Source organism: Taeniopygia guttata, chromosome 5, assembly GCF_048771995.1.
Source record: "Taeniopygia guttata chromosome 5, bTaeGut7.mat, whole genome shotgun sequence".
Classification (NCBI taxonomy): domain Eukaryota; kingdom Metazoa; phylum Chordata; class Aves; order Passeriformes; family Estrildidae; genus Taeniopygia; species Taeniopygia guttata.
Genome location: NC_133030.1, coordinates 21393707 through 21418742, shown reverse-complemented (window position 1 = coordinate 21418742; position 25036 = coordinate 21393707). Strand labels below are relative to the sequence as shown.

Below are 25036 nucleotides of genomic sequence, written 5' to 3'. Positions count from 1 at the left end.
TAAAGGGTGAATACAGCCTGACCTAGATGCCAGTGTCAGGACCAGTGGGAATTACTCGCAGGATTATCTGTGATGTTTACCTGCCAGCTCAACAAAGCCAAGTCAGGTCAGGTTTAGCTAAGTTGCAATCATCACACTGGCAATAGTTTTCATGTCTTTACTAAGGATATCTGCAGGGGCCTTAATCATGTTAAAGTAAGCACTCTGTCTTGACACCTCCTAATTCATTACAGCTCACATAATTATTTGGAGAACAAAATAATTAACATCAACATATATTCTCAGCTGACTGATACTCTCCTGATTTCATGTGTAGCTGAAAACAAGGACTGGAGCTAAGATATGTATACAGGTACTGGTAGAATGAACTACGGCAAATTTCTTATTTTTTTGGGTCTTTTTTAATACAAATATCTTGATAGTAAAAGGCATGTGCAAGATACGGTAAATAAATAAATGCCTAACAAAGCATTTTGGTTGCCTTTGTGCCTAATGAAAAACACACATGATTTTTCCCACTGAATTAATTGTCCACCTTAGATTCCTATCCACTATTCCTATCCTAGCCAGATATATGTAGATATGAGTGCTGTTGATGAGTGTAATTGATGGTTTATTTATTTTGTTTTCTTTCTCCTCCTGCTGATATTAGAGCTAAATGCCTCTGCTTTTTCTTCTCCTCACCTTGCTTTTTTCTAGGCTTTATGTTTCCTTCTGAAAGAATAATACCTTAAAATTGCATCATTAGGCATACAACACTAGAAGGGAAGGAAAGTTCTGACCAGAAGTGGGGGTTTCTTTTAATTGATGCTGCGTGATCTTCAATGTAAGGGAAAGATATAGTCTGTAGTGTCCATGCTTCTGGATTTGGTAAACTTTGAGCTGCATCCTGGAAATTGTAGCAGGAAGGATTGCATGGCTGGGTGGGTGTGCCCACATGGGAAAAATGTAGGAATCCTAGCTCTCAGCAGTTCGAAGGAGAGACTCCATACTCACACCATTGCAGCCAAACAGGCCATTATCTCCTTTCGGGACAGCACAGGCTTCCAGCTGTTATCATGCTAATATCAAACAAAGCATCTGATAGCCAAGCTCTTGAAAGTGGCAAATTCATTACAAATTCAAAAACTAGTAATTTTCAAACTGACTGCCATTCTGCCCTGAGACTGGCACCTTTGCATTTTAATTACTTTCATGATTTCGCATTTTTAAAAGAATGTAGTCACTTTTTCTGAGATATATTGAGCGTACTAATTTCCCTCAAATTCCAGTATTTGCTGGAGCAGAGTGGGCTGGCTGGTCCTTCCCATGGGAGGCTATCTTGGCTCCGTGCTGGGGCTCCCACACCGAAGGGGCCAGGACTGGAAGCTCTTGCTGACCCTCACCGGGGCTCTGCCCTTGCGCTGCCTTGTAAGGATATCGCTCACCTAATGCTTTGCGCCAGTCAGAACCCAGGCTCAAAGAGAAAACTCAAATGAAAAACCCTCCAGCCAGGGCTCCCGAGCAAAGGGAACCAGGAGGAAGAGATGGTGCTGTCCTGCGCCTTCCCTTGGAAGCTCCCACACCCCCACCTGCACTCCCTCTAAGATCTGACCCCGCTCTTGCCAGAGCCCAGGAAACCCTTGGGCTCACAGAGGGGCCGGGGGCTTCGAATCTCAATTTTCCTTGGCAGTCCCTTCACCACCAAGCAGGTGCCCCACGCGCAATCCTCCTCCAAGGCGCACGCTTCTCCCCGCCTCGTTCGCAGCCCCCGATCCTCTCCTCGCAGTCCCCGGAGCTTCTTTCCCGCGGACGCTTGCGAGGCCACACGGACCGTGTTTCCCGGTTCCTGCCGCGGGAACCCCCAGGACCGCCGCCCCCACGGCCACACTTCCCCGCGGATGCGGCTCCCCGCCGACCGCCCAGCCCCGGCCAGCGCACCCCTCCCACGGCACCTCCCCGCCCATCTCCGCTCCGCCTCCGCGGGGCGTGCAGGGGAGCGGCCGCCGTCCCAGCGCTGCTTCCCGAGCGGCCGCCGCGCCACTCGGCCCGGTCGCTGCCCGTCGCCGCCGGTCTCCGCAGGTGAGCGGCTCGGGGCCCGCGCTCCGGGGGCGGCGGGGGCGGCCGTGTGCCCGCCGAGTGCGGCTGAGTGACCGCGGGCTGCCGCTCCCCTCCCCCTCCAGCCGGGACGCTCCCGCAGCGCGCCGCCGGCCGCCTTCCTTGGGGCTGAGGAAGGGCAGCATCGGGGACGGGCGGACGGGCTCGCTCGGTCCGGTTTTAGCCTAATTATGGTTTTCATTAGGTCAGGCGCGAAGTTCCGTAGTGCGTGTGTCCGGGTGCTGCTTCCTAAGCAGGGCTCGTCCTTGCTGGAGAAAAGGGTGGGAACGCAGGGAAGGGTGGTGGGCGCGGTGCTGGCGGGCGCTGGAGAGCCCGGGAAAGGCGCGGTGCCCTTGGCACCATGCTGATTTGCCCCGGTGTGAGGGATAGCGCCTTAGCGCTGCAGATAAGGGCGGGGATGGGGGCAGGGAGCGGTGTGACACAGGTACAGCGGGAGATTCGCTGAATCTCTGCCGCTGCCAAAACAAAGGTGACACTGGTGACCCGCAGCTTCGTGCGCTTGACTCGTAGCCGGGAGGAGTTTCGCGTCTGTGGAAGTGTGCATGCGGCGTGGCATTGGCGGTGGGTTTTCAAGTGCGGAAATGAATTTATTGTGTGTGTGTGTATGAGAGAGAGACTAGTCTATATGTCCGTGTGATTCCAGCCTGTAAAACCTATAAAAACCACAATCACTACAAACTGCTGGAACTACAGACACGGGAAATGTAATATCTTTTTCAAGGCGTGACAGGTTTACTGCACGAGAATGCTAATTAGACTTCTTGTAAAAAGGTAGACCAAGATTCTCCCAGCATTACGGAATTACATTTTCTCGCCTTATATTCCCACAGCTTTGGTCTTTGCTCTATGTTCTCTGGTTTAAAATAGAAAACTGAACCTAAAATATTACTTGGGCTGTGATCCAGTTATAATAGATGTGTACTAGCGTTGATGAAACTGTAACAGGAAGCACCCTTTTTGGAAAGTGAAAAGTGCAAAGTAGGACCAACACAAACGTCTCATTCTTCCTCTTAACCTGGCAGTTTGTCAGCGCTAAGAGGACAATCTGCAGTCTAAAGGAAATTACAGTACAGAAAACTGCTCGTTTCCTTTTCACGTGTGTGTAGGGGAGTAGCACTGAAAATGGAGATCTAATTCCTTCGTTCTTCTTTCATTACATTTTCATTATGTTTCCCAAGCATCTGATGTGTTCAGTTTCCAGATCTGCTAAATCCTTTATGCTTTTTCTGACCATCAGGACTGGATGCTACCTAAAACAAGTGTTGTGGGCTTCCGTGGTAACTAGCAGGTTCTTTTCCTCTTGTGAGTATATCGATATAAACTAATGACTGCCAGTTTACAATAGCACAGGTGGTGGTGTGTGGATCTTTGTTAGCCCAGGAAACATAACTTCACATAGTTATGCTGGTATCAGGCTCTGTCACAGCCGTGACTTAGTTTGACAGTAAACTTGATCTGAGTGCTTTGTAAAATTTTGGGGTGTTTCAGCCTTGGTTGAAGAGCCTCTTCCTGGAAGCAAATCACTATTACTTGTTCAAGAAAAGCGTAACCTTGAACTACTGAGGCTTCTCAGCGCTGAGAACCGGACTAGAAATCGCACAAGCTGAGCAAACCCTTTCCCCCCCCCGCTCGCTGAGAGGTGCGCTTGGCTCCTTTCACCGCTTGCGGTCCTTTTCTCTGGGAACTTTTGTTTGGCAGCGCCCTCCCGGCGCGCGTGGAAAGGCCTGGAGCGGCCGGGGGCGCGCGGGCGGCGCGGGGCGGGGCCGCGGCGGCGCGACCTTTCACCCACTTCTGGGCAGCGGTCACGTGAGCGCTCCCGGCGGGGGCGCGCCCGCGGCCGGGAACGGCCCCGCTGCGCGCGGGGGGGGCGGCGGGAGCGCCGAGCCGGGACCGGGACCGGAGCTGGAACCGGGACCGGAGCTGGAACCGGGACCGGAGCCCCCCCAGGGGCCCTGAGCCCCCCCGGCAGCGACGGGCACGGTGCTGCATCCCCAGTCTTCTCTCAAAAGCCTGCGCTGAAAGGCGACTTGAGCAAATGTTTCTACTCAGAAGACAAGCAAATGACACCCTCCCTCCCCCCCACGAAAAAAAATCCACTAATAAAACCCCAGCTAGTCAGCAAAACTCCTAAACTATGTGGGAGTTTTTTTGGTTTGTTTTTTAACGCTCCAAACCCATTGTTTTTGCCGTTCAGCATAGTCCTGAACTCCACGTAACACAATCCAAAGACTGAATCTTCTTTCTCCAAGTCTGGGTTAACTTTAGTGTGAATGTCAATTTAAATATTTTTGCAAGTCTTTGGAACCGGCTCTTCAGTCTTAGAGCCTCATGCAAGCCAAAAGACCTTACTGAAGTCTTTCAACCTTGTGCAATAAATTGCCATTGAACTACTGTGGGAGCAATTAATTCAGTTTACTTTCTCATAACTGCACATTGTTGCCCATCTTCCAGCATCTTTTTAAGTCCTAAAAAGTGACATCTTTTATGTCTCGTAAAAGTCCTGTCACTCCAGAAACATTTGTTGTCATAGGGAAGATAATAATTCTTCTTTACTGCAGGAGCACAGAAGCTCATTAAGTTCAAAGAGAGAGAGAAGGGTTCAACCTGTATATTCTAAATGCCTGGGTATGTATTTTATAGTAGTTAAAAAGAAATACCCAGGTCTAGAGCCTGGTTTTTATGAGGTGAGGGAGGTTTCTGCATGATATGATAACTGCACAGTGTTTTAGCAGAGTATGCTTCTCTCTTAGATCATTCCAGATTTCTAGAAGGTGAGAGGATGTAGCTTGCTGGGATGTGGACAATGTAACATGTATTGTAATAGAGGCTAGAATTATCTAAGAGGCCTAGGAACACTATAATATGTCCTGTATAAGGGGAAAAAAAAAAAAAAACCCTAGAAATAATCCAACAGTTGTAAAAGTTTCTGTTTTGATTTTGGAGAATGTTGGTGGTTTGTGGTAGTTGGGGTTTTGGGGGGTTGTTTGTTTATTGGTTTAAGCGTACATTTTGGAACCATCTTCTACAGGAGCATGCTATTGGGGAGAGATATCATATGATCCAGAAACTGTAGGGATTAATATTCCTTAGGGTTAGCCTAGTAATTAATTAACAGATTGTTTTCAAATCTCCTCTGCTTTACCTATTTCCAAATCAAGTGAGAAGACAACTTACTAACTGTGGCTTTTCTCCTTGAAGTGTGGGTGAAAACAGTCTGCAGTCTGAGAATTCTTGATGGCATCTGTGTTGAGTATAATGGGTGTTTAAAGCCTGCAGACAAACACTTGGTTAGATGTCTTAAACTGAATACTGAGCCTAACATTGGAGTCTGGCCCCTGAAATCAACTTGCTTGTCACAGAAGCTGGCAGTCACTACTGGACGCCTCAGAAATAAGTGAGTGGGGAGCACATGAACTTTCTGTCACTCCACAGTTCCTCACCATCTTGGACATGTTCAGTGTAAACAGTGTCATTCAGTGTAATGGAAAATAGTGCTTCAGAACCACTGTCTGACTATTTTCTCCATTGGCATCAGTTTTTCTGAAATGGTTCCAATCTGATCCAGCCCCTGTGAGCAGTTGAAAGCTGTGTGTGAATCAAAGCTCACACTGTTTTTCTTGACTTTCTGTTTGACAGCTACAGCTGAGCAATTGCCATTGCTGCGGTGTGGAGTCTGGTAGGAGCTAGGAGCATTGGAATGAGTCTGCCTTGTGCTGTGTCCTAACTTACTCAGGACCCCAGGGGCAGTGAGCTTCTGGGATAGAAGGCTTGTGTGTGGCAAATAGATCTCAAGCCTGCTTTTAAGGAAGACAGCTGTTGGGATACACTTCATTGGCTTCTTTGTCATTATCTCTTTCCATCCATATAGACCTGTTGCTCCAGTTTACCAACAAGGAAGGGAATAAGAAAATAGGCCCAAGATTCCAAAAGAGCTGTCTGCAGAGGGTAATGAATATATTCACCCACAGGTGATCTTGGAAAACTGCTGTGGTCAGGATGTAATCTGTCCATGGGGCTGCAAATTATGAAGACTTAGCTGTTCTGACTGCAAACTCTCCCCTGTGGGTGAGGTTTGCTGTGGGTCCCACTGTTGCTGTAGTTGGGCAGATACATGTATTCAGCTCTCTACCTTGGCTTGAGCCAAGCATTTGTTCATCTCTTAGTTTTGAGAAATACTTAAATACATTTGCAATTCCAAGAGACCACACCTGTCAGCTATAGGTGAGGGTGGGAAGGATTGGAGCTGATGATTAGCAATAATCAAAGATGAGAACTTGTCCCAGCTTAAGTGTCATGTGAACACCTGTAAGGCTTATTTTGTTTTCATCAGTGCTATGTTAATTCAGTGTTTAAAGGAGAGTGATTCTTTGGTTTCTGTTTTATTTGCATGCCATAGTCATTAGGTTCACCTGAGAAGCCTTGAGTAAACTTAATCCTTGTGGCTAATTTTTGCACAATATGATTTGGCTTCACTCCTCTCATATTTCTCTTAAAGATTATGTGTCTGTAAAATATGATTAGTCATTGTAAGATAGCTGGATTATTGGTAAGGCTTAAAAGCAGCAAGGATCTGTGTCATCCTACATACTGAAGCATGATTAGACATTATTAAAGGTTAGTAGGCAAAGAAGCAATTTAGAAATATAAATTCTCAAGCGAATCACTGTGTCTGGTTAATCTTTATAGTAAGTTCAGAAGTGAGCACCTTGTGGAATGTCACATGAGCTAAGTAAAACTCAATAAACTGCTCTTTTTGAGGCTCTGGTATCTTGATACCTTTTTGCATAAGTGCAGTATACAGGAAAGTGCCATTACCTAAGGGAATAGCAAAGAAACAGATATGAGAGACGAGTCTTTTTGTTCATGTGTTTCAATGTTTCATCTGCATATTATACTGTTTACTGAAGATTCTATAGAACAAGACCTGAATTTCCTTTGGAAGCCATAGAACTCCAGACAAATTTGCTGTTTGTTTAGATTTCTCTTAAACTGAATACTTTTTCTATAGCTTTAGTTTTGTTCAACTATGCATCAAAGGAGCACCACATGCACACACGTGAAAGCATTTTTGGCATCCTTTTGGCATTCCCTGGTTAGCTGCATTACCTTATCGATCCTCTTGCAGTAGGGCAGAATTTTGGCATTTATGTGAGTGACTGCTCCTTACCACTGTCTGACCCAAGACTGGATGGGACCTGGAGTTACTGAGTCAGTGCTGGATGCTGCTGTACAGTGTATACTTCAGTGCCTGAAATTATTGTATTTAGAGCAAACCTCATGAAAAAGCTCCATATACTTTACTGAAGTCACATCCATTTTATTATTGATAATACAGTCATTTTTCATTTGATAGGAGCAGTCATCGTTTTCTCTAGATAGGTGTATATACATGTAACATTGAGTTTCAAGCTTAATTTTTTATTAGGAGCTTGTACAGTTTCCCACCATATGACTGCAAAATATGGGGAACTCAAAGTCAGCTCTGGAAATCTACCTGCTGCCTTAAAACTGGCAGACTTTCTCTGGGCAAGGTAGTGGTGTTTGAAATATCAATATGCATTTGAAAACCTTGTATAATGGCACTTAACCAAAATTACTGAAGTAACATTGAAAAACTGAGATTAATCATTTTCTAAAGGGGCCATTCTTCAAAATCCAGTTTTTTATCCTCCAAACTACTAGCATATTTTTGTCAGTTGCAGAAAACTTGCTCTTTTCAAATATTTGGCTGCTACTATCCAATACCTTTGAATTTCAAGGTATGCTGTTCATTTAAAGCAATTGAAACACAAGATTTCTTGTTCAGGCCTTAGTGCTCTGTAAGTTTATTTTTTGCAGCAGATATCTTACGAAAACTCCTACATTAAATTTCTTAAAGCATCTTTGCAGGTTTGATAGTTCAAGCCCTTAATCCTCTTACTGGCTCTTCCCTGGAGTCTCTCCAGTAGTTGCATTTCTCTCACTGGGGAGCCCAGAATTGCACAGAATTTTTGAGATGGGGCCTGACCAGCACTGAGTAGAAGGACAGAGTCACCTCCCTCAGCCTGGTGCTAGCAGTGTTCCTAATGCCCCCAGGATTCTGTTAGCATCCTCTGCAGCCTCGCTGCAAGGGCACCTTCCTTCCTCATGTGCTACTTGCTGAGCTTTGCTTTCCAGCCAGTCTCTGGCGTGTGGGGTTGGCCCTCCCCAACTGCAGGACTTTGCACTTCTTACTGAACTTCACAAGGCTTCAGCCTGTTGCTCCAGCCTCTCAAGGTCCATGTGGATGGCAGTGAAAACCTTTAATGTATCAGCCACTGCTCTCACTTCCATTCCCTGTACTTGAGAATCCATTGGCAGTTTCAGTTTGGGTGTTTTTTTCTCTGGTGGGTGAAGGTTTTTTTGTTTGGTTTTTTTTTTGGTTTTTTTTTTTGTTTTGTTTTGGTTTTTTTTTTGCATCCACTTCTGGGATTACTGTATGGGTCAATTAAACTGTAGCAGGTGGCAAAGTGTAGAAACAAACTAACAGGCTAGGAAGTTATTTGAGGATGTTGGCACTGGCACTGTTGTGCTTCACTGTGTATCATTTAATTGAAAGCACACTGCCTAGGCAAAGTCAGCTGCCAGAGTTTCGCCTGAATACTTCGTGTAGGTGGTACTGAAGGCTTGGACTGACAGGACCATCAATAACAGAAATCCAAATGAAACGTGTAATAATGCATGAGGAGACTGGATAAACATCTCAGTGTTTGGAATTCTCTTTCTTTTGATTTAATGCCTGGTATGAAATCAACAGATTTGAGCATACAGAGATCTTTAGTGATCTGTATAAAACAAAATACATTCATAGTTTTGGCTTTCTGGGAGATAGAAAATGCAAAGTTCCGTAGTAATGGCTTACACAGCTGAGAGAGAATACTTAGTCCATGTCTCAGCACAAACACAGTGCTGCTTTTCATGTCTTTAAATACTGGCTTTAATTTAATTAAGTCTGTCCTCTGACTCTTAAAATTCAGTGACCTACCCTACAGTGTCAAAATATGTTATCACTAAACATACAAAATAAATGTTTTGGGTGTCTATTTTATTTTAAAAGCTGTATCAAGCTCACCTCATGAAGGGAGATATAATATGTGGACAGCAAAATGCTGTATAAATTTCTTCCATATTTTCGTTATTTAAAGAGGTTTCAGACACAAAGTATTTTACAATAACTTTTGGGAGCTCCAGAATTATTGTCTAGTTTTCTGTGGCTGCTTTTAACATTCAAACAGTAACTCTTACTGATTTGCATGTTAATAGAAATAGATTCCCTCCCCCTCACTTTTCTCTTTTAAATAAACTGGTTTGGGGTCAGACCAAGACTTTAGGGTACTTGCTTGGTTTTCCAAAACCATTCTTCATTCAAGGTGTCTAGCTTTAAATTGAAATTGTAATATAGTTTTAAGTATGTACTAATTAAAATTGGTTTAATCTGCTTTCATCTGATATTTTTCTCCACTTTCCATCTTGAAAGCTTCCTTAAACAATGTAATTTTAAGTAGTTTAGTGTCACACTTTTCTCCTCACCAGTCTCTATTGGAAACCAGAGTGCCAAACTAAAATCTGAAGTTGTTAGTTTATTATAAGAAACAAATGAAGAATTCTTCAGGGTCAAGTTTCTGTTGTGGTTTGTTGATTTTTGCTTCTAAGCTTACTTAGTAGGAACTTGGCAGGAGTCAGAAGACAAAGACTATGTCATAAAATGCTTCTCATTGCTTGCTTGGTGGTGCCTTGTATCTGCCTGAAGTTATGAGGGTTTCTGGTTAATTTTGAATTCAGAAGTGCCAGGATACAGGTAATTCTGCTTTCAGAGCTGCCATCCTGCCTGTAATGCTGCAAGTCTACCCACCATCTATGAACACTCTGATTTGGGTGCCAAGGATGTCTGTCTGAGAGCTCTGACAATATCAAACCTGTGTATGGTGGTACCTAGCCATGTTCTCAGAGAAACTATATGCAGCAGCCATTGCTTTTTGTAGAAAACTGTCCATTTCTGATTATCCAAGTAGAATAATTGGAGAGAATTGTTTTGTGAGCTTGGTTTGGTTACTGACAGTCATATGCCCTGCATATTAAGCTAATCTATAAATAGGTGTCAGAGACCTGTGAGGAGAAGCTCAAACTAAATTATCAATTGAAAGTGAGAGTCATACAATTAAGTCTTTCATCATGGTCTTCAGTTTCCCTGTGAATTTATTAACTTCCTTTGTAGGAAAAGGAGCGATCAATGTGAAAACTGTGTTTAAGGAATATGTGTCTTTTCGTTGCATGTTTAGAGTAATTTCATTACATGTTTAGAATCCTAAGGAGAAAGGACAGGGGGTTTTCTATTCAAGAGGAAATGGGGGGAAAAGTGAATTGCATGAGCCAAGCAATGTATAGGAAGCAAGTGACATCCTCTTGAAGCCTAGGATTTTGATTTGTTGTGAGGTATAGGTGTGGCTTTATTCTTTTTAGCACTATCAGTTAATCCATGTAAAGTGTATGAAATCTACAGAAAGATAAAAAGATTCATACTCAAATAGTGTTTCCAGGAGTAAGTGCTTCAAGAATTAATACCTTGTTTTGTGCAGTGTGCTGTAATGCAATTAGCTTTTGTATCATGGCTTTTGCTGCTTTTTAGAATGCACATAGCAGTTCTTTCACTGTGCTTCAGAGAGGCATTGCCAACCACTGGTAACTTCTTGCATGCCTGACTTAAATGGAAGCATCCTGCATCAGATTTTCCAGAGCTGAAGCCCTTATCTCCTTCTGTGATTGTAGGAACATATGAGCCCAACACTGACTGCTCAGTGTCTGCAACCTGCAGTCATAAGGTCTGTGAGTTAAACCTCAGTCTTTGTGGTGTAAATGTCCTGAAACTGCAAAAATAACAATGTGAGGATGCCTTTTGCGTAGTAGATGTTAGCAGCATGGTTTTGCAGACCATCAGCAGTATTTTCTTGACTTAAAAGTGACATCTAGCCTAGCAGTGCTTATTTATAACAAAGTGGGGGGGAAATTGTGCTTGGTTTAGTTTGGCTTAAGTAGAGGTATGAAAAAGGAAAAGAGGAAACATCTGCAACTGTTACAGCACGTTTGGATTTAAATAAAACCAGATAAGAACAAGGAACAGACAGCTTTCTTCTTTAAATAAAAGGAAAAAGCTCACAAACAATCAATAAATCAAATTGTAATGGGCAAGTGTGTGTTTCTTTAAGGTACATTAATTTTATAAGAGAACACTGAAAGGAATGAAAATAGCCATTTCAGAATAGTTGTAGAAATTATTATGATGAGTTTTTGAGTTGGTTTTTTTTTTTTCCCTTTGAGCTCTGCCAAGCTGCTAGGAAAGCCCAAAGCTGTTGTTTCTGTCGGGAGCGAGGTTAATCAGTCAGTATAGGCTGTGCAGCCCCAAGTGCCCGCGGTCAGGAGGCGCTGCGGTGGCGGTGCCGGGGGATGGATGCGGGGATGTGGGAGCTGCCCCGGGAGCAGCACAAGCCGAGTTCAGCAGCGCCAGGCTCCGCCCGTGCCCTTTCCCCCACTTTGCTGGCGCGCACGTGGCGGCGCAGGAATGCAGCGAGGGGAAGCGCACCGCGGCTTGTGGTGGAATTGCCTTCCAGGAGCAAAACAAGTGCTCGGAGCAGCGGCCTTCGGGAAGCCTTTGGTGTTCCGCCATCATAATTCAGGGCAGCTTTAAAGGCTTATGGTTTTCCTAAGTAAAGGAAAAGAATATGAAAAGGAACAAGCCGTTTCATTGTTTCGCGTCTTAACGTCAAGCAGTACAGTGCTAAAGCTGGGCTGTATTTGTTTTCAGGGCTCGTTTGCTTTATTCAGGATTAATTCTTGCTGGATTTTTTTTTTTTTCATTTGGGAATCAGGGATATTTTCCTTAATGCAGCTTATTTATTTTTATGAGATGCTAAATTTTAATTCATTAAAATGTCAGGTTGACTGTTAATGCTTGATGCTATTTAGAATATATATAATAATATAATAACACAGGGTTTGTGTTAAAGCTTTTAAAACTGGTGTTCAAAGCTACTTTGTGTTCCTCTTAATTTGTTCTTCTTTGTTATTCTAATCAGACACTATACACACATAAATCAATTGCATACTATCTGTAGGATACTGTGAGCTTTAGGTGCTTTGATTCACCCAGCATCCAGCTTCTAAAACCTGAACAGTGGCTGATGGATTTGCAAGACCTGTGAATTACCATGAGGCACTGTAGCAATAGTTGTATTGCAGAAGTGGATCGCTGTAGGCTGGTCCAGGAACGGGCACATTAAATATTGCAAAGAATCCATGCCTGTTGGTCAACAACCTTAATAGATGACATGCAGCAGCACTTACATCATTCATATCTGCCGAGTATTCCTTCTCTTTCTACATTGTGTATTTTTTTCCTAAGCCTACTCTCATTGCTGCATTCCAAGTGCCTGGTTGTCTGCTCGTACACCTTGGCATCCATTCTTTGTGTTTCAGATGACTTTGATTAAGTAGAGTACTGACAGACTAGAGAAGGAGCACTCTAGTCATAATGAACTGCTTTTGAAATGCCCACCTAAATTACACTGGTTAATCCTCAGGTGCTGTTCAACAGGGGATGAGAATGTACTAGAATTTAATTACTAGCTTTAGGTTTGCAAACCAAATATGAATTTTAGCTTTTAGGACTTAAAAAGGTAAAGTAGTTGTACTTCTTTTGATTTTACTTACATAGAAATGCCAGTGCTACTTTAAAACCCTTGGTATTAATAATGTGTTTTTTACCAGTGAAAATCTCAATCTAAAACTTGACCTTGAATCCTGACCTACAGATGGGGTAATAAATTCCACTACTATTTAGTCATGCTTCTAGGAAGATACTGTTTTTGTGGCTATGCATTAAAGTTTTGGTAAGCTAATAAATTAAGTTGGACAAGAGTCTGAATTTGGAACCATGATGGTCTCCTCAGGAATACATAGTTTTGATCATTTCAATATTATACATAGAGTCTGCAAAAATCTACTTTCTAATTGTAAGTGCTCAAAATCATTTGTCTGAATCAATAATTAGTAGGAGCAACTTCGAGGATGTTTATGTATAATGATAGTTACAGGAACTAAGAAAAGCTATAGAATTACCAACAAGTTTAACAAGGACAGGTGCCAGATTCTGCATTTGGATGTGTGTTCAGACTGAGGAATGAGAGGCTGCAGAGCAGTGCCACAGGAAAGGGCCCTGGGGCTCCTGGTCTGTGGGAAGCTGGGTCTCAGTCTGCAGTGCCCTGGCAGCCAGGAGGGCCAACCCTGTCCTGGGGACATCAGGCACAGCTGGGCAAGGGAGGGGATTGTCCCCTCTGCTCTGCACTGGGGCAGCCTCACCTCCAGTGCTGGGGGCAGTTTTGGGTGCCATAATATGATAAAATACATAAAGCTCTTAGAGTCCAGAGGACTGTGAGGATGGTGAAGGGTCTGGAGGGGACAGATAATACAAGGAGCAGGTGAGGTCACTCGCTCTGCTGAGCCTGGAGAAGAGGGGACTGAGGGAAGTCCTCATTGCAGTTACAACTTCCTTGTGAGGGAAAGAGAAGTGGCAGGCACTGATCTCTTCTCTCTGGTGACCAGTGCATGGTCAGGCCTGAAGCTCTGTTGGGGAAGTTTAGGTTTAATATTTGGAAAAGGTTTTTTACCCAGAGGATGGTTGAGCGCTGGAAGAGGATCCCAAAGGAAGCGGATGCAGCCCCAGACCTGACAGAATTCAAGAGGTGTTTGCACAACACTCTCAGGCACATGGTGGGATTCTTGGGGCTACATTGGGTTTACATTTCTGTTTTAACTTCCAGTGGTTTTGGTTTGAGTCTTTTGTGGCTGCTCAGTATAATTGCCTTCTGTCTGTATTGGCATGGCTGTTGATACTTGTTTGGGCAGTTAAACTGAGCTGCAAATCCATGAAATTCCATCATAGTTTCAGATTTCTTTGGGGAGGTAATTTTTCTGACAGTTGTGATTTGGTTTCCTCAACTCTGCATAGTTTTGATTTTTGCAGTTATTTGCCAATTACAGCACAGAGCCACGGGGACTATCGTTTCTTATTGCTTTGAGTAATCATACTGAAATTAGGATATGAAAAAAAATTTGGGAGAAGATATGGCCAGAAGCGGCTTTACTTTTCTAGCTGAGGTGAAAACTTTAGATACTTTTTGTTTCAAATAAAACATTTCCTGAATGTTCTTTGAAATGTAAGATGCTCTGTACCTGTCATATGATTTTCTAAATGTTTTGGCTTTCACTTTCTGTTCTGCTCTGATTTTTTTTAATGTGTTGCGTGTTTAGGTGATAGGCAGCTATCTGTGATGCTGCCAAAATGCCTGCGTTACACAAGTGTTTTGTTTCCATTTGCAGCTGTTTTGGTTAAAAGAGGTGCCTTAAATTAACCTTCAGGACACTCAGACTGAAGTAGAAGCAGAGCCTGTAAAGGAAAAGGCAAGTACTATAAAATTTTCATACTTGGAAATCTTTGCCAAAATCATGATGAAGATTTGCCTTATCTTGCTAGAAGTGGACTAGGTCCTAGTTCCTCTGAACAAGAAGGAAATACTCTTTCTAAACTTTGTTTTTTTGCCAGAACTCTCTGTGAAAATGGCGGAAGCTCATCAGGCAGTAGCTTTTCAGTTTACAGTCACTCCCGATGGGATTGACCTGCGCATGAGCCATGAGGCACTCAAACAGATTTACCTGTCGGGTGTCTATTCATGGAAGAGGAAGTTCATGAGATTCAAGGTATGCTAAACTAGTCCAGTCCACCAAACTTCTGGGTTATTTAATGTTTTATTAATTTATTTAAGTTTTTTTAGGGAAAATATGGTAAATAAGGTTCCTTATTGTGAAAGACTTAGGGGGTTTTATTTAAGACAAGGGTTACTGAAGAAGGTGATACAGGATGATGCTATAAAGGCTGATAGGGTACATATTTCTTATTTATTCTCTGGAAGCAAGATGAAGCAGATGTAGAAATTAACTGACTTCATTCGCTTCCTAATGCACCACGTAATAATGTAATCTTTTAGAAGTCAAAAGTACAACAGTTGTGATCTTTAGTGTCATATGTCTTAGAGGTACAAGGCCACACTATTGTGACTAAGTAGTACTGTTTCTGATGAGGTATTTGATGAAGATTGTTTTGTTCGTGGGATTATAATGTAAATATCTATTTCATTAGTTGCAATCTACATAAACTACAGGTTGTCTTCAACATCTCTTTCAAAAGCGTAAACATCTTATTAAAATTTTTTTAAAAGCCATGAGAAGAACTGTTTAAACCGCACAAAAATTATTAAATTTTTTTTTAACTGTTAAAATTGTATACATTGTATAAAAACAGTTAATTCTGCTTCTCAGTGTCTTGTTCGGTAGGATATTTTTGCCATGTATTCATGTTGAAATTATCAGTGTCATTTGTTTTAGAATTGATAGTTAGTTTCAGTATTTTTAGTAAGACTTGCAGCAGGATCAGTGGTGTCTACAAGAAAATGTAGAGTTCTTTTCATTGTTGATATCGTTACGATTTTCTGTAATAATCAAACTTAAGTAAATCCATTCCCTACTGCTGAGATAATCTCATGTAAGAAAATGATGGATAATCTTAACTACTTTTTTATAACTAAGTGACTTAAATGTTTTGATTTTTGTTTCTTTCCATGGTAATATAAAGTCAGTCACTTTGGTATGAAAAATTATGTGAAGGCTTTTCTTTCCAGAACGGAATTATCACCGGTGTTTACCCTGCTAGCCCATCTAGCTGGCTTATTGTAGTTGTGGGTGTGATGTCAACCATGTATGCTAAAATTGATCCTTCCTTAGGAATAATAGCCAAGATCAACCGAACACTTGATACAACGTAAGTAGACTGAAATGTTGATGTTTCTCTAAAGGGAAATCAGTTTTATTTGCAGCTACTCTTAAAGCTATTCCCATTTAAATGTATCAGTTTTGGAACAGTATGTTGTGACTTGACAAGCCAAATAAACAGCTGTATGAGGATATGAAATAGGGAGGTTGTACCAGTATTGCTGTGTAGTTCTGGGTATTAGGGAACTTTTATGGCCTTTGATGTTGCTGCATGAGAAGGTGTTTGGAAAGGAACTTATGAAAGCAGGGTAAGCAGGCATAAAGTTTGTGTAAGGCCTGTCTGTATTACTATTAGACTTGTGTTTGCAGTAGCAGCTTCTCTTTGGAACTTAAATGGACACTAACTGGCATATGCTGTCTTTTGTTTTAAATAGTGGCTATATGTCAAACCAAACACAGAACATTGTGAGTGGAGTACTTTTTGGCACAGGGCTTTGGGTTGCCCTTATCGTCACAATGCGCTACTCCCTGAAAATGCTGCTCTCCTACCACGGTTGGATGTTCTCTGAATATGGCAAGGTTACTGCTGGCACCAAGTTGTGGATAGTAAGGATATGTTTGCTTCGTTTCATCTTAACTTCTAATTGATGAGTATTCAAAGCCTTAAAAGAAAATTTTGTAGTTTTATTTCTTTCTTGTGTTTTTTGTGTCATGGGACAAGAGGCTGTTAGGTAGCTTTTTGTACTGTGACCCTTCCAATGCTGTAATGAAGCTATTCATTGTGGCTTTCTAGAAGGAAGAGTAAACACTTCAAGAATAACTTCTAAATGGTCCAACACCTTGGTCCTGTGTGACTTAATACCTCCTTTTTCTCTTATGTGCAAGTACAGTTGAGGAGCTTCAGCTGCAGCACCAAAGAATCTCATCCTCACAAAAAGTGCTCCCCTAATTCTTTGTTGTAATGTTAGGATTTCTAGTAATCTATTATAAGATTATTCTTATGCTTGAAGAAAATATTGCTGAGTGTCCTTTCAACCAATTTTTTGGTAAGCCTCCAAAATGAGTTGGGGAAGAAGCATAAGGCGTAGGTAGCGTGTTAGGCAGTTTTCAGATAAGGATAAGGTGAGATTGGTATGTCTCCTGTGGATTGTTGTAATGCTTTGGAAAAGGATTCTTAAAGGATATGATAAGTATAAAGTGAGGAAACAGATGTCTTGCAGCATTGTGCTGCAAGAGATGAAGTGAGGTTTTGGTACTTGGACTTGGTTGTTTCATCTCACTTTTATCTGTCTTGTAGTAGAAATAGCTTCATTTCTATACTGTGATAAAATTAATCTCTGAGGCCTCAAAAATTAACAGATGTGTGTTAAACTAAGCACGGGTCATGATTTACTATGGGAGCTATTCAAGGATAGGTATCCAGAATGGTGTACTCTAAAGTAGAGTTTAATGTTTGTCTGGTACAAAGGAAATTTCTAATTGATGGTTTCTCCTGGAAGCGGTAGCAGCCTCATGACCCAAACTGGTACAGTCCAGGCTCTGAATGGTAAGGCTTTCTGTCATTTGCTTGGAACTGTAGCTGCCTTGGTTTTCAGCATGTCCTACCAGATAGATACTTCAAAGCTCTTAATATTGCCTTATCAACCTTAAAACAGTATGAACTGTAATGCTACTTACCATGCTTTGTTGCCTATTATATTTAGCAATTTTTGTCTATCGTATGTGTTATATATGTATTTTATTGTGTATTGTATGTGCTTTAAAAGTGCAGAACACTGAAGTTGTAAGGCCAACAGTGTCTCATCTATACCTACTATGAAGGTCTATTTAACTAGACCTAGCAAAAGAGAAGACTGACTTCACTAGGGAAACAGCTCCAACTACCCTAGCTTTCTAGATTTTTGTAATGCTGTTGTCTCTTCAAATGATCATGCAGATCAAAAACCTGAACTCTTAATTTAAGTCACAGTACAAAGTGATTTTTCAGACTGATTGGAAGTCTGGTAGCACTTTTAATCAGCATATTTCACCTTGTGAAATCAAATTTCCTGTATCAGTGTTAGGGGAAAATCCAAATATTAGTTGCCATTTTAAAAAATAAATTAAAGAGTGGTAATTGTATGTGAAGAGATGCAACATATGTTAGAATGACATTATTTGCTATGTCTGCGTATGAAATCAGAGTTGTAATGAAATGTGTGTGTCTGTCAAAGCACTTTATTGGTCTCAAGCTATTATAAATTCTCTATTACCAGTTTTCTTTAGAGATAAATACTGTGAAATGTATTTGCTGTTTTTTGTCAGTTGAGCGGTACTCTCTTAAAATAGTTTTAGCCTTTTCTGGCTTAAGAGTTTCGGAATAAAATTGTCTCCAAGTATGAAATTAAATTTCCAGATGAAAAGCTGAGCTTTTCCTTTCCCACCTGTTTCCAAAATTATCTTGTCCTGAAGCACAACTGGATTTCATTGGCAGACCACTGTGGTGCATCCCATGTACATCTGATGTCTGTGATACAGATCCTTTTGCAGGGAGGTCTTTGTTGCTGGTAATACTCTGAAATTGTTAGTTGTTTTGTGCTGCCTAAAACTGTCTGCTCTAGCTGTGCTGACCCAGAAAGCTGAGGGAGGAAAAGCTTTGCATTCTAACAGGTTTGTTAGGAGTTTTCAGAATTTAGTAGTGAAATTACATCCTCTGTTTTATTCTGTCTTGTCTGTTTGCTTATATATACTATCCTGTGTATTGGACCAAAATTACACTTTGACAGTAAAAGTTCCACTGAGTTGTTGGAAAGTCAAGTCACTTGACTTTCATGCTGAAATAGGGTAGCAGTGTCAAAATCCTTCCATGAGTAGCCAAGAAGTTGCATGGTCTAGAATTTCAGCTTAGCGTGTGCTGCAACTGAAAAGTAGTGTTGGACAGAAAAGCTGCTTCTGTTTTCACTCTCCTGTGGAACACAGGAGATTTTCTAATATCTGAAGCTAAGTTCTCTCTGGCTTTTTTGTTTCATTGCTGGGTTGTTTCTTTTTGTAACACAAGCACTGAGTGTAACACTAGCATGCTTGCACAATTTGGTATGTTCAAATCATGCAGTAGACTACCTGAGATTGATTCATGCTTGAATTAACTCCCTGTAGCATCGATCCTATTATTGATGTTGAGCTGTAACTTTGGAAAACATTAAACCATGATACAAAAGCATAATTATTATTTTTAAAGATTACTGTAGTTACCTAGAAACCTTAGCTGAGTCACAGACTTGATGATGATTGTATTTTGAAGCACAACTTAGGTATGTTTCTCGTGTATACTATGTAATATAGTAAAAGGTCACCTGGTAGACGTGAGTTTTTTAATCTTCCCAGAGAGGAATATATGGAGAAAAGAAGTGCTAAGTAACCGTATTTGTATTGAGATCAAGGTGTGCCCTACATAAATAGCAGTATTGTCTGTGACAGGTTGATGACTGGGAAGTCAGGAGTGACCATGCCTATCTTGCTCATCTACTGCCATGTTGTTTAACCTTTAGGAAATTAGTTTCTGTCAAAGCCTTTTATTTTACTTGTGAACCTGTGATCAATAGGGTAGCTTCCTAAATCTAGTACAGTACAATTTACCAGTGAAAAGGACTGGGAGTTACATTGCACATTTACTCTGTTATTTTTCTTCCATTGAACCTAATAATGTGGTGTATGTATTTTGTTTTTGCTTTTCTTCAGACCCTTGTAAAACTTTTCTCAGGGCGTAAACCCATGTTATACAGTTTCCAGACATCCTTACCACGATTGCCAGTTCCAGCTGTTAAAGACACAGTTAATAGGGTATGTACATTCACCAATTTATTTTCTTCAGTAACACAGAGTCCCTGCCTAGATGCCTTTTGGGGTGTTTTTGCCATGCCTCATGAAAAACTTTATAGTGGTATTAATGTGGTGTAACAGATTCAAACTTCATGGAAATGAAAATAAAGGCTGTGACAAACCAGTGAAACTGGAGGCAGTTTGAAGCCAGTGTGATTCACACTGGATGACATGATGCCTGTTGTAAGCCTGTGCCACAACCTGTGATTTCTAGGGTGTTTGAAGCACACTTTTGTTATCCTCCCCACCTGTACAGTGTTATTAAATGTGTGTGTTATAACACAAAACCGTGTAGCAAAGTGGGTAAATATGGCAGTATGTCACAGAAACTGAAGGTGTGGTTTTTAGAAGAGAAAAAAAATAATGTCTGCTGCTGAAGAAGCAGCATGCCTTACCCTTTGCAGTGGAAAATATTTAGAAAAGTTACCCCTTCCACTTGTGTTTTGCTCACAAAAGTCTGAAAAAATATTTTACTTTTTGAAGTTTGCAGCAGACATTTAGAAGATCATGTACTCTTATTTTAAAAACATGGTATTTGCAGCCTTATGGATTGAGACTGGAAATCTTTGTTTACTGTTTAAGTGCTTTTTGTAGGAATGGTGAGAAGATACATATTAGTTCCTGCACTGATGCAAATTATTTTCTTGTGTTCTAGTATCTGGAGTCAGTTCGACCACTTATGGATGATGAAAAGTTCAAAAGAATGGAGGGTCTTGCCCAAGATTTTGCTTTTAATTTGGGACCAAGACTTCAGTGGTATTTGAAGCTAAAATCCTGGTGGGCCACCAATTATGTAAGTAGATGAATAGGAGGCTCAGTTCTTCAAATTACATTATTTGTTCCCTGGTGCTATTTTTGGCTTAAACTCCATTATTTCTTAAATGTAAAAGAGGGAAATGGAAACTTAATTTTTTTTTTAAGTGTGTGTGACTTTGCATATAAATAATTCATATGATTTGGTAAACAGTATGGTGAGCAAAGGTTAACGAAAATTGAAAAAACGAATCCTTATTTTGTGTTTTGTTATTCTGGAATATTTTACTGTCATTATTGCTTTTGGGGTTTGTTTATTTGCTTGTTCAGCTTGCTAACTCAATAATGGGCCTGGCTACCCAAGTAGTTTAGAAGAATGATTTAGAGCAATTTTTTAATATAGAGCAGCTGAGGCATATATAAGAAAAATTAAGAGCTGTATCAGTTGAGTTGTTGAGGTACCTTTTATTTTTTTTCTTTTTTTCCTTAACAAAAAAAAAAATTTCAACCCTCAATATCATAGTGAGAACTGTAATGTCAATTCCTTCCTGATATATTATCTAATGTACTTTTACCCAGGTAGCCTAATCTGTTCTGGTAAAGGCTGTAAAGCATTCAGGAGATCTGGTACATTTTAAATATTATATGGAGATCATTACTTCTTTGAAACCTTATCAGAGAGATATAGCTGAATTTGATTTAGTTCTCTCACCCTGTTTCCCCCCTGTTTTCCCTGAAGTCTGATAGAAATTATCAGGGCGGGGATTATTGTCTTTTTAAGTACCAGCAGCTTCCTTCCCACTTCTGGATGGAATGTTGCCTTGTGGAGCCATCAATACAGAAGACATAAACTGTGGCAATGATGAGATTTTACTGCTTTTGTTTTCCTTCCTGCTGCAGGTTAGTGATTGGTGGGAAGAATATATCTACCTTAGAGGACGGGGACCAATCATGGTTAATAGCAACTATTTTGCAATGGTAGGTATATCCTATAAACACCTTATGTTGCTTAGAAACTCTAGCATTTCTGGCAGGCATCTTACTTCATGGAGTCTTTCTGCTTAGAAATCCATTGCTATCGAGAATGTAACCTTTGTTTTTCTTTCTTCTGGTATAACCTGCAGCCAGTGTCTTCAGGTACCTTCAAGTGCGTCACATACTAAAGGCTGTGACACATACACCTATCTTAACAAGCCTAGCACAGCTGCCACTTTGGCAAACCCATGCAGAAATTACTTAAACAGTTTTGTCCTGACTGTAAAGAGCAACCCTCCAAAAGCTCCATGCAAAACTTCATGGGTGACACAGCTGAAGAACGTGTGTGCTCATACTAGCAAATGTATGTACAGGAAGTAAAATTATAAAAGACTGAAAATAAAAAAGGAAAAAATATGATGGTCTTGGATCAAGTTTTATGTAGTATTGTATTTTATATTCAAATGATTAATAATGTTTAAGGAGATTGTGACTACTGAAGAAAAATTTCATCAGCTCACTGCACTTGTGCACTTCATAAATTTTAAAGCCTTTTCTACATTGTCCAAAACAAACCTTTAAGTATGTGGATGAGAAGTACTATCAGGTTTGGGGTTTTTTTTAATGTAGTCTGGTAATCATTAACTTATGATTCTTATCTACTTTGCAGGACTTCCTTTCTTTATATCCCACAACCCTACAGGCAGCTAGAGCTGGTAATGTTATCCATGCCATCCTGCTCTATCGGAGAAAACTGGACAGACAAGAAATCAAGCCAGTATGTATATCAATTTAAATGGCTTTTGATCTTTTTCCAGCACAATCTGTGAGAAGCTGACCAGTTCTCAGAATGGGAGAGGAGAGGAATGTCTTATTGTTACGAATTTTTGTGGTCTAAATTGTCTTGGTTATCACTTGAATTGCACATGGCCAGAAACTACCAACTGTCAAAAATATAGAATTGTATGGATACAATACAGAATGGTTGGGATAAAGGTCTGGAGGCCACCAAGAGTGGGCCAATGGAAGCTTATGATAACATCCTGTGTTGCACTAATTTCTAGGTAGTAGATAGGCAAGTCCCATTTGAGTTTCTGTACTATCCAATGGCTGTGTATGGTAGTAAACAAATATTGTGGAAACAAGTAGTTTTTTTCAAGATCATTGAAGGGATGTGGTTAATTGTACAGAACTACAAGTCTGAGAAACGTGAACTTTTGTTCCTACACAGCCATAAGTAGGTTAAAAAAAATAATTAAGGGGTAATGCATGCTGCATGTCTAAGTTTTGCATCCAGACTACCCATGGAGAACTCTTTAGATTTCAGGTGCTAGCTAGCTTCAGTCTTCCCTCATGGAGGGTGAGTTTTTGGTAGAAGGGGAAAAAATAATGGTTCTGGAATATTTCACATGTAGTTTTAAGGAAAGACCATGAAGAGGGAGGAAAAAATTCAACACTACATTAATGTATTACAAATCTTACTATTTTGAATCCTTTGTTTAACCAGATCTTTTCTTTACTTTTTAATTTTCTAATTGTATATGCAAAATCACATTTTAATGTACATTTCCCTCACAGATTCTTTTGATGGGATCCACTGTTCCACTCTGCTCAGCTCAGTGGGAAAGGATGTTTAATACTTCCCGTATCCCAGGAGAGGAATCAGGTAAACAAGGCCAGCCAAGGAGAATAAGCACCTTGATGGAATTCAGGGCTTGGAGTCTTTTCTACTGAAAATATAGTTTTCCAGATAAAGATCTGACTGGCAAAAGTGTATATCAATACTGTGTTCCAGGACTCAGGATGTAATGGATTGCTGTAGAATTCCGAGATATTTTTCATGTTAAGGAGATTTTAAAGCTTTTTTAGTGGTTTTTCTCCTTTACTTAAATTAAAAAAACAACTTCAAGATAATATTGTCTGTCCTGTTTTTGAATTTGTAAATAATCTTTACTTATTTTTCCAAGCTCAAGATGATTTTTGAGGTCTTCATATTAGAAGAGGCATATTTTTGTTGCCTTTTTTTGTTTTTCCTAAGTTTTGTCACTGTATGTGGAGTCAGATTGCATCTACAAAAGCTTATCATTTGTAATGAGCAGGTGGAAGAAAACATTGCTATTCATATCCTCACTCTTTGAGAGCTTCACAGCTGATTTTGCTGGAGACTTGTGCTGGTGTGTTTTCCTACAAAAGCTTAAGCTGTATCTAGGCTTCTCTGATCATGTCATATGCTGAAGAGCCTCTTAGAACTGATTTCACCTGTTTACCCAACAGTGCATCGTTGTGGCAGCATCACAGTGAAACAGGAGCAGGAGGTTATTGTGTACTCACCTCCGTTGGGAATGCACGTACAGGCTGCCACTTGAAGACAGGATGGTTTTTTTTACTTTCTTTGAGGCTGTAACTCACTCTAATGTTTCAAACTGCCTTCAAAGCTGTTACTCCAACTTAACTACAGAATTCAAAACAAAGAGTGTTTCTAAACAGGTGCAGGGATCTGCCCACTCTTCCCTGCTGGAGGGCTGACATTTGCTGTAAGGAGTCGGATAAGTGGGTGAAGTGATAGTGAGTGAAGCAGTAGGTGCATGTGCCAGATAAGGACTTTTCTCTCAGTTCTGCTGCTGCCTTTGCTAGATTGTTGAGGATTTTTTTTCAAGCTATGCCTCTGACAGCTTTATCTGCAAACTGAAGAAAAGGATATCCCTGGTGTCATTACTCTGTGTCATAACCAGTCGCTTAAATAGACGAGCAGGTTTTTAAATCTCTCTTGGACAGCCTTAGTCTATGAGCTACTATTATGTAGAATACTGCAGTACTTCAAGTACTGAGAGTGCAACCCTTGCTCCTTCCCTCTTGTCAATCAAATAAAAGGTATAAACAGTTTGCATTTAGCATTGGTTTTCTTTGAGTTGAAATGAGCTTTACACAAAAGTGTAGAAGTGGCTCATTCTTACTGGCACCTGATTAAAATACATCCTGTATATCTTAGTGGTTCTCCTCAGTTTCTCCTGTTTAAAGTCTTTCAAATTAAACTACAGTCAATATAATAATAATGACTGTATGTTCCTCCTAGGCTTTTCACATTTCCTATTACACTTTTTCCATTTTTCTTTCTTTCTGTTTTTCTACAGGATAAACAATTGTGTCGTTCTGTATATGTCTTCTTTAAAGTAAAAGCATTCTGTATATGTCTAAGTGAGTTCCAAAAACATTTTTCACACATTCTCATAAGCAGCTTGACTCCTTATCCCCTGAGTTCAATTACTTTATGTATATTACAGTTCCTAAAGAAAAAAAAAAAAAAGGAAAAAATTGTCTTCCTATTAATTGATGATAAAATCTTGATGACATTGTATCCTGTCACTTGAGCAGTTGTTAAATAGTCATGATTTTTGACAAAGCATTCTGTGGAGTGAATGACTCCACCTGTGGTTTGATGCAAAGCCTTCCTGGCTAAATTTTGGCTTATCCCAGTTAAGCCAAGTAGATATAAAATGAGGCAAAAAATGTGGCCTAG

General features: G+C 40.6%; 1 protein-coding gene across 1 annotated transcript in view; it reads left to right on the top strand.

Annotated features, from left to right (window-relative positions):
• Positions 1-1927: 1927 nt before the first annotated feature.
• CPT1A (carnitine palmitoyltransferase 1A) overlaps positions 1928-25036 on the top strand; it is a 37736-nt gene continuing 14627 nt past the window's right edge. Inside the window, exons 1-10 of the mRNA XM_030274080.4 lie at positions 1928-2061; positions 14488-14568; positions 14711-14865; positions 15843-15982; positions 16368-16539; positions 19651-19752; positions 20447-20584; positions 21445-21522; positions 22190-22297; positions 23098-23185. Of these exons, the coding sequence (XP_030129940.2) occupies positions 14725-14865; positions 15843-15982; positions 16368-16539; positions 19651-19752; positions 20447-20584; positions 21445-21522; positions 22190-22297; positions 23098-23185 (967 nt within the window). The 5' untranslated portion in view covers positions 1928-2061; positions 14488-14568; positions 14711-14724. The remainder of the gene's footprint in view (positions 2062-14487; positions 14569-14710; positions 14866-15842; positions 15983-16367; positions 16540-19650; positions 19753-20446; positions 20585-21444; positions 21523-22189; positions 22298-23097; positions 23186-25036) is intronic.